At 36.8% G+C, this 10,102-nt stretch overlaps 1 protein-coding gene across 1 annotated transcript in view; it reads left to right on the top strand.

The window, feature by feature from the left end:
- Lrba (LPS-responsive vesicle trafficking, beach and anchor containing) overlaps nt 1-10,102 on the top strand; it is a gene marked incomplete at its 5' end in the record, with an annotated part of 597,162 nt that overhangs the window by 79,219 nt on the left and 507,841 nt on the right. The window contains 6 exon segments of the mRNA XM_013522882.1: nt 527-648; nt 735-861; nt 1,499-1,618; nt 2,963-3,109; nt 8,608-8,805; nt 8,986-9,119. Of these exon segments, the coding sequence (XP_013378336.1) occupies nt 527-648; nt 735-861; nt 1,499-1,618; nt 2,963-3,109; nt 8,608-8,805; nt 8,986-9,119 (848 nt within the window).

Here is a 10,102-nt window from a genome sequence, read left to right as displayed (position 1 = left end):
TCCTTCCTTCCTTCCTTCCTTCCTTCCTTCCTTCCTTCCTTCCTTCCTTCCTTCCTTCCTTCCTTCCCCCAGTAAAGCCATGTCTAAAATGACTTCTGAATAGAATTTAAAAATTTTAAGAAATCACGCTTTTCAGTTTCACATTCATAGTTTCCTTAACCTTTTCATTCTTGTCCATCTTTTTTTAATACTTCAATATTTCAACAGTAGATTTATAATTTGATAATACTACTTCTTTTAATTGAAATCTCTTTTGCTATATTTATTGTAAAAAACAAAGGAAATATTATTTATGTGTCCAGCAGGTTACAATGAATTTTTCTTTTAATTAAATTAACATCATTAGTATATAGTTGGGAAAATTAAGTTAGTAAAAGTCGTCTTCTATATACAGTCCAGGTCTCTTAATTGTGACTTAAAGTAAGATGATATAGTAATATGTAGAATATTACAAAGTCTCATTTCTTGATATCAATAATTTTAGTTTTTCATGTACATCAGTAACTCAGAAGTTTCTTTCCTTTAGGCTATTGCATTACCTCCGATAGCCAAATGGCCATACCAGAGTGGTTTTACATTTCATACCTGGCTTAGACTGGATCCTGTAAATAACATCAATGTAGATAAGGATAAACCATATTTGTATTGGTATGTATTTCTGTACCTGATTAATGTTAATATCTTACCTTGAAAATGAGGATATCTACAGGCAAAATGAATACTTATTTTCATAGTTTCAGAACCAGCAAGGGTCTCGGTTACTCTGCTCATTTTGTTGGAGGCTGTTTGATTGTAACATCAATAAAATCAAAAGGAAAAGGCTTTCAACACTGTGTGAAGTTTGACTTTAAGCCACAAAAGGTATGTGATCTTCCTGAGTCACGGTTTTGTTAGTAAGCTGTTTGGGCTTCAAAACACTGTGCTTTAATGATACTCACATAACATGTTTATGTAGTGTTTCTCAACTCTATTTACATTGTTTTAAAAAAGGAGTATAAGTTACTGGACAACTTTTATGATTTGGATCATAAACACATTGGATACTTAGTTATTTATAGACTTTAAGAGAAATATAAGGAGAAAATATCATTGGGGAGTACTTTAGGCAGTGCAAATGTAATGTTTTTTGTACTTACAATTTAGAGATTCAGAAATGACTCATCGACAAAATGTGTAGACAGATATATAGGCAGATATTTAAAGCAAATATAGGAAAATGTCGAGATTTTTAACAGGGTGTTTGTACTAGATATTTAGTTTTTTGGGGGTATATATGAATATTTTCATAAACCTAGCAAAATTATTTAGTGGTTAAGTTCTTTTCAGTGAAGAGCCTCCCTCGATAAATACTGTTCTAGAAGTTGAATACTGGATTTAATAAAGATTCTCTTTATTTTTAGGTTTAACTATAATTTAACCATTTTTACTTATTTTCCATATGGTTATGTTGTTTGAAGAATCATTATCTTTCTGTGTTTTATTGCTTTTGCTTATTCAGTGGTATATGGTGACTATTGTGCACATTTATAACCGGTGGAAGAACAGTGAGCTTCGCTGTTATGTGAACGGTGAACTGGCTTCCTACGGAGAGATAACATGGTTTGTCAACACCAGTGATGTAAGTACTTGCAAAATGTTGCAGTGAAAAAAAACTTTAGAAGTTAATGATTTGGCTAGCATGTTAATTTATTAATGGGACTTGTTAATACATCACATAAGGTATTGTCTTTTTTATTTTTTCCACAGTACAGTACCGGGAATGGAACCCAGAGTCTTGTGCATGCTATGCAAGTGCTCTGTCACTGAGTACAGTCCTACCCCTTTTTATTTTTTATTTTGAGACAGGGTCTCACTAAGTTGTTCAGCTTGGAACTGGGGATCCTCCTTTATTAGCCTCTCAAGGTGCCAGGGTTACAGGCATGCACCACTGTGCCTGGAGGTTACTCAGTTTTCATTATCAGTTTATTTTGGATGGAGTAGAGATAAAGATTTGTCAGTAGCAGTGGCTATGTCTTGACAGTGTTTAGTCATTGGTCTGATGATGAGAATAAACAGGAGCTCCCTAGTGGATTCTGATCAGTTTATGAAATAGACAGATGATGCATGTCTGTAAATTTTGCATAGCTTGTATAGGTAACCAGTATTGTATTGTTACATTTTCAGGACTCAAAAAGAGATTCTGAGGTTAGAATAAAATTTAAAATGTTCTTATTTTCTCACTAATAACATACATTTTATAGAAAATTTAAACTAAATCTAAAGAAAATGAACAGAAACTATACCACCTATTCACAATTCACTCCTTTAATATCCTTCGCTACACATACATGTACTGTGTGATGTTAACCATAAGCGTTCAGAGTGTTATACCAGACAGATTTTCACCTTAGCTCTATCACTGACTCTATGGTCTCAGTTAATCCATTCAACCTTAGTTTTTAAAATATGGGCCTAACATAGTATGTGCCCTAGAAGGTTGTGATGATTAAGTAGGATAATGTAAATGATACATCATCACTGTTAGCAGAAAGCTTTGTAAACAATGAATAGTCAGTACAAGGTAGTGATCTCTCTCGAACACAAAAGTGAATGCAAAGAGATGGTCAGGTCAGTAAGTCCCAAACCTAAAGCCTTCTTTTCTCTTTGCGCCAAAGCCTGCTTTTCTGCTTTCTGGTTATCCAGCGGCGAAGCTGCTGAGCTGTAATGATTTGTCTGACTCCCTTTTTACTTCCCTTTTGCCATAAAACTGTATTTATTGTATTTTGGAAAATCTGTGCTTTTCATGATGTCTTTCCTGATTTCCACTTCACATGGGAGTGAAGTGAAATGCTAAATGGATTTTCTTTTTCAATTCAGGTACTGCTTAGAAGGGAGAAAACATTTATACCAATGTAGTTTTTATTATTCCTGGAGGATATACTTGTTTTTTCTCTAATACAAATTTTTTTTTTTGCTCCCACAGACCTTTGACAAATGTTTCCTGGGCTCATCAGAAACAGCAGATGCTAATAGAGTATTCTGTGGCCAGATGACTGCAGTTTACCTTTTCAGTGATGCTCTGAATGCAGCTCAGATTTTTGCTATTTACCAGTTGGGTCTGGGATACAAGGTACTTTTCTTTTTTTTTTTTGGTTTTTCTCCGGTACCGGGAACCGAACTCACGACCTTGCGCTTGCGAGGCAGGCGCTTTTGCCGCTGAGCTAAATCCCCAGCCCCAAGGTACTTTTCTTACTGTCTGTTTCCTGCACAGTGTTAGTTGGGCTTGATTTGAAGGTGAGTTATGCACAGGGAGACTGGTCTTCAGTTACCCAACTGCAGGGTAACTAGGGTACCACCGGGAAGTCCCAAGGGTCTAAAGAGAATTTTTGGGAGAAGAACAGTATATTTGACCTCTGTGGCGTACATACTGTGCACACTACTAGCTCCAGTTTGTTTTACTTTTACTTCATACTGCATTTCTTTTGATGATGTGTTATCTTTTTTAAAAAAATCAACACTTAGAAGTATATGTATTTGTGAGGTACCATATGATATTTTGGCGCATATTAATGTTCTCATCAGGATAAGCTTATCTCTCTTCAAACATGTATCATTTCTTTTTGATGAACATATTCTAATCTTTTCTGGTACTTTTATGAAATAAGTCGTATGTATCTGTTGTCACCGTGCTGTGCAGTAGCATTCCAGAGTTCTGGCATTTCTTCCTTCAGGGTATGTAACTGTCACTTAGTATCCAGTGGGGTTACTATGCAGTTCAGGCTGGCCTTGAGCTCACGTTGTAGCCCCTCAAATACATAGTGATCCTCGTGCTTCAACCTGAGTGCTGGAATTATAGGCATGTGCCACCACTCCTAGCTTTAACTGGACTATTTTCTTACTATTGAATATTTTATGTTTCTTATATATACTGTTATTTTAAATTTTACTTTTTATTAGTACATGCTTGTAGTACACAGTGATGACATACATTATGGGGAGTTGGTACATTTATGTGACAGAACTTATTTTTACTTCCTCTCTTCTCTCTCCTTGTTTCGTGTGTTTTCTAGATATCAACTCCTGTCCAATATTGGTTTTTTTTTTTTTTTTTTTCCTCCGGTACCGGGAACCGAACTCATGACCTTGCGCTTGCCAGGCAGGCGCTTTGCCGCTAAGCTAAATCCCCAGCCCCTTCCTGTCCAATATTTAGCTTACAAATATTTCCTCCCATTGTGGAGGTTTTCTCTTCAGTGTGTTATTTCTTTTGCAGTGCAGAAGCTTCGATTTTGATGTAATCCCATTTGTCTATTTTAGCTCCTGCTGCTTATGCTTCTGGGCCCTTATCCAAAAAATTCTTGTCCATTCCAGTGTCTTAAAGTATGACTACTGGATTCCATTTGCGTGAGATATCTCTTTCTGTCCTTTCACCTTCAGTCTGTGCATATCTTTATAGGCAAAGTGAGTTTCCTGTGAGCAGTATATAGTTGGGTCTTGTTTTCTATCCATTCAATCATTTTTTTGTCTTTTCATTGGAGAATTGAACCCATTTGTATTTATGATATTTAAATTGATACGTAAAGTCCTATTACTGCCATTTTATTAGTTGTTTCCAAATATTTTTGTAGTCCCCGCCCGCCAACTTTTCCTTTGTGGTTAAGTGATTTTCTCTAGTGGTTTGTTTTGATTTATTACTTACTAGTTTTCATATGTCTGCTCTAGGTTTTTGCATTGTGGTTACCATAAGCCTTATAAAAAATAGCTTTTGAATATTACAAGCTATCTTGCAGTGATGACCTGTGGCCCATGGGCTGTTTGTCCTCTTTGTTAAAAAAAATGTTACAATAAAAACATAACTATATGTTGCATATTTTATATGTGATCCAGGACATATCCCTCTTGAGTACTTCATATTTTGTGGATAATACTGTAAGGTATATTTAAAAAATTTCAGTTCTGATAATTTGCTTCTGGTATAGAAATGCAGTTGGATTTTGTTAATTGGTCCTTAACTGAAGACCTTTCTATCCTTGTTTATTAGTTTTACTACCTTATTTTTGACAGTGTTTTTGGATTTTCTTCTCCTGTTCATATACACTGAGTTTTACGTCCTCATTTCCAGTCTTTATTGCCTGTTCTTTTTGTTGCTTTATTGCACTGGGTAGGATGTCCCATATAAACAGTTAAGTACATGTGGCAAAGAGGATATTTTTGCCTTATAGCTTATTTTTGGGGTCAGAGGTGGAGTTCCTGAACATTTTCTGGGTAGCTTTTGAAAGGTTGAAAAATTTCTACTTTTGGTTACTTGAGAATTTTTAATAAAAGGATGTTGAATTTTGTAAAATGTCTTGCTTTTATTTGTTGAGTCAGATAACTTCCTTTTAATGGGAGTGTTTGTCTCACACTCAGTGTAATTTTAGATATTGTGTCATTTAAATCCACTATCTTAGTATTAGTTTTTCACTTGTCTCTTCTGGCTTTTGCTCCTCCCCTTTTCCTGATTTCATTTCAGTGAATTGAGTGTTCTGTTTTCTTTCTGCTACTGGCTTATTCTTCATGCTTTTTCTTTTTCAGTGCTGCATGTTGAACATAGGGTGTTTGCACTGAACAGATCCCCAGCCTTTTTAGTATATGTGGTGCTGAAGTGAGCACCAAGTCTCCAGCCTTCTGAAATTTTTGTATTTTGTGAAAGGGTCTCACGAAGTCCCAGGCTGGTTTCAAATTTGTGATCCTCTTGCTTCAATCTCCAAAAGTGCTGAGATTATAGGCATGTGTCACTGCACTCAACCAGTTATTCTGTATCTTTAACTCCTTATAGTCTACCAGCAAATGATATATCACTTGACACATATAAAACCTTTCAACATGATCCTGCAGTTTCCTCTCCTATCTTGTTTTATATATTAGGGGACACATTCAGACCATGTCTAAGTAATAGCACCATGTCATATAATTTTCCTTCCATTTTTAATAGCGTAAATATTTCTTAATGGAAGTTCACTTTTAAGGAGTTTCTAGCCTTAATTGTCTGAGAAAGATTTTATTTTGCTTTTATTCATGAAAACTAGTTTCACTGGTGATGGTATTCTATGCTGACAGTTTGTCTTCCTTTTTTTTGGTGATGGTGGGGATCAAAGATAGTTTTCCTCTTGAGCTTTTAAAAGACAATTTGCTTTTACTGACCTGCATGAAGTTTCTGGTAAGAAGTCACATAGTCTTTGTTATACTTTTTCTTCCATGTCTTTTTTCTGTTTAATGCTTTAAAATTTTCACAAATTAAATATTACATATATTTCTCTCTCTCTCTTTTGGTGTTAATTTTTTTTTTGGTACTGGAAATCGAACTCAGGACTTGCACTTGGCCAGGCAGGTGCTTATGCTGCTGAGTTATATCCCCAGCCCTGGTGTTAGTTTTTTATTTGTCAGTGAGAAAAAGCTAAATTACTGGTATCAAGAAACTGCCCCAGGTCAGCAAAATGGTGGGAAGCCATGAAGGGGATTGTAGAAGTTGTGGTCTGAGAACTCCGGGAGTGTGGAGATGACGGCTTTTCCTTCTGAAGACAGGACTCTCTCGGTCTGTCAGAGGCTTAGAGCGGTAGTGGTGCGTGAGAAGGGGTTTACTTTGGCTGCCGACAGTGATGTTCTTAAAGCGCTCTTTTCAGGGAAGTCCCTCCTTCCAAGTATCTCAGTGGGGCTTTCAAGATGATGTAACAGAAGTGCTAGATGTCAGATACACCAAGTCTGTGTTCCCCAAAGTCGAAGAATGAATTCTAAGGAACAGTAGAGGTTAAGAGTAGGAAAATTTATTTGAGAAAAGGAATGGGGAATAGGAATGGGGCATAAGAATAGCTCCTGAGAGACAGGAAGGGTCCCAAAGGGGTTGCCCTGGTGTTGTGTGTGTGTGTGCGCGCGCATGCGCGCGCTTGCTTCCTTGCTCTCATCTGGGTGTGGTCAAATTTGAAAACTTTTTGCCACTGTTTCTTCAAATATGTTTTCTTCTTGGATTTACCACATTTATTTTGGACATATTGATGTAAGCTACCAAGTCACAGAGTCTATCTTTTTTACTGTTTGATGTTCTTTTTTTTTTTGTCTTTTTGAGACAGGATCTTACTATGCAGTTCAGGCTGGCCTTGAGCTCACTTTATAGCCCAGGCTGGCCTTGAACTCACAATCATCCTCCTGCCTCAGCCTTGAGGGTGCTGGGATTACAGGTGTGCCCCACCACTCCTGGCTGTTGTTTGAATTTAAGAATTTTTTTTTTATTCTCAGTGCTATGCCTTTAAGAACACTAATCCTCAGATGTCTTGTGTGCTGTTCATTCTATCAGGCAAATTTTTCATTTCATATAATTTTCATTTTAATAAACTTTTGTTCTTTCTCATTATTTGCTATTTTTTATGTTAATGTTTTAAAAAAAGAAAAAACTGAAAAGCTTGGCCATGAGTGTAATAGCTGTTTTTAACGTCCTTTTCTTTTTCTTTTTTTTTTGGTATTAGATCTTCTCCTGGACCTTGTGCATAGGCACACACTCTACCACTGAGGCTACATCCCCAGCCGACAGTGTCTAATAATTGCAATGTGTTATTCTGAGGGTTGTTTTTATTTAATTACATTTTCATGGTTGTTTCAGACTTCTTGAATTGTGTATTCATTTTGCAGTGTAAAATGGACTATTTCAGGCCACTGACTTACCAAAGAGAAGTGGTTTTGTTGTAGCACACAGTTTCAGCAGTTGAAGCTCAGCATCAAATGGCCTCACTGATTTGGGCCTCTTGTGAGAGCGCTGGATGAGAATGGCGGGGTCCTGGCTTGGAGTGAGCTGTCATGCTCAGCCAGGGAGCAAGGAGAGGGAGACGAGGGGAAGAAGAAGACCTGGATCCTGGAATCCCTCCGCAGGGCACACATCCAGAGACCCAAGGGCCCCCACTGGGCCTTACTCTCAAAGGTCCACACTGCCACCACCCGGTACCTGGTCTGTCATTGATCAAAGCATTCTTCTGTGTGACAGAAGAAACCAGCCTTGACAAAGCTGGTCATAGTAGTCAGCAACATAGTGCAAGAGACTTTGGTTGTGGATTGAACAGAAGAAAAACGAGGAAACGGAAGACCTAACACGCATCTCCAGGATGCTGTGTGCAGCAGCAGCAGAACACATGCCTTCTCAATAGAATGTCCTCCTGTACCGACTGTGTGGGTTATCACAGAACATATGTTAGCAAATTGAGGAGGTTGGAATCATAGCAAGTATCTTTTTTTTGACCAAAGTAGGATGAAACTAGAAACCAGTAGCCTAAGGAAATCCGGCAAATCTACAAATACATTGACATTAAACAACATATTCTTTAAAAACTAACGAGTCAGAGGGGAGTTAATGAAAAAAATCTAACGTATCAGAACTTACAGGTTTCAGCAAAAGTAGAACCAAGAGGGAAATTCATTGTGACAAAGACTAATATTATAGGGAGGGGTCCTTTTATTTTATACTGAAAGGAAAATTGTCAGTGATATATCTTCCTAAATTTTCAATTTTAAAATTATCAAATTACAATTGTTATATCCCTTGTGATTTGTACTTAGGTTTTCTTGTGTGGCCTGTCAGTGTAACTTCTCACCTTTATTAACTCACAGGGCACATTTAAGTTCAAAGCAGAAAGCGACCTTTTCCTTGCTGAGCACCACAAGCTTCTCCTGTATGACGGCAAACTCTCGAGTGCCATTGCCTTCACCTACAATCCGCGGGCCACGGACGCCCAGCTGTGCCTCGAGTCGTCGCCTAAGGACAATCCTTCCATTTTCGTGCATTCACCACATGCACTCATGCTTCAGGTATTGACTGGTCTTTTACGAAAAGAAAGTTTTGATGGATTATAGAGTTGTATTTGCCAGCTTCTATTGAATAAATGGAATGTCACAATTTAGTCTTCCTACATTTATCATTGTGCTTTGTTTTTAATTGTTTTGGAAAAGAAATCGTTGACATCTTTCCTGTGTTTTCTATTTTCCAAGGATGTAAAGGCAGTTTTAACACATTCCATTCAAAGTGCCATGCATTCAATTGGTGGAGTACAAGTGCTGTTCCCCCTTTTTGCACAGTTGGATTATAGGCAGCATTTGTCTGATGAGGTTGACTTGACTGTCTGGTAAGTGAGTGCCTTTTGTTTTCAGTTTAATATGAGAGTATTCTCATCATTGATGAGCTACATAATACCTTCTTTGCCTTTTATGTTTGTAGAATCAAAATATTTGAAAGAACTATGAATTATATTACAGTATTACTTATATTAGTATTTCACATCAGCTATATTAGTATTAGTATAATTTTGGTTTACCATTAGGAAATGTGGAAGCTTTAAAAATGTAGTAAATGTTTTAGAATAAAGTAAACAGTGATAATGGAGTTATAAAAAATTATACATTTTTCTGATGTTTTAATTTAAATATATTTGCATAATTTAAAAACTGACAGATACAATTGTATGCATTTACCGTATACAACATGACGTTTTCAAATATGTATTCCTTGTGGAATGGGTAGATCTAGGCAGTTATCGTGTACATACCCTCACAAAGGTATTTTTATGGTGGGAGCCTGTAACGTCCACTCTGAGTAGTTTTCAGTGATGTCCTATGTCATCATTAGCTATGTTCACCATACTGTGCAGTAGGCTCTTGATCTTACTCCTTCTGTCCAACTGTAATTTCATGTCCTTTTATGAACAACTGTGCTAGTCCACATTTTTATTTTCCCTCATCAGTAGGTATGTAAGAAGTGTGAACCTGTTATTTTAATTTTAAAGTATTTTAAGGTCTTGCTGAGTGTAGTGGCACACACTTGCATCCCTAGTCTCTGGGAAGCTGAAGCTAGTTCACTGCCAGCCTGGGCTACGTAGTGAGCTCAAGGTCAGAGTGATCTACGCAGCAAAACCTTGTCTCAAAAAACCCAAATGAAACCAAAATAAAGCAAAACCAAAAACCAACAACAAATAAACAAAAACCAAAAACCACACTAGGTTCTTTTAATTGTCAGGGTCTTTTAAAAAAATATTTATTTATTTATTTATTTATGGTTTTGGTTTTGGTTTTTTTCCTGGTACTGGGAATTGAACTCTTGACCTTGCACTTG

The sequence above is a fragment of the Chinchilla lanigera genome, unplaced genomic scaffold, assembly GCF_000276665.1.
Source record: "Chinchilla lanigera isolate Chin_1 unplaced genomic scaffold, ChiLan1.0 scaffold00070, whole genome shotgun sequence".
NCBI lineage: Eukaryota > Metazoa > Chordata > Mammalia > Rodentia > Chinchillidae > Chinchilla > Chinchilla lanigera.
Note: the sequence above shows the minus strand (reverse complement) of the source record. Positions and strands in the feature narration are given on the sequence as shown.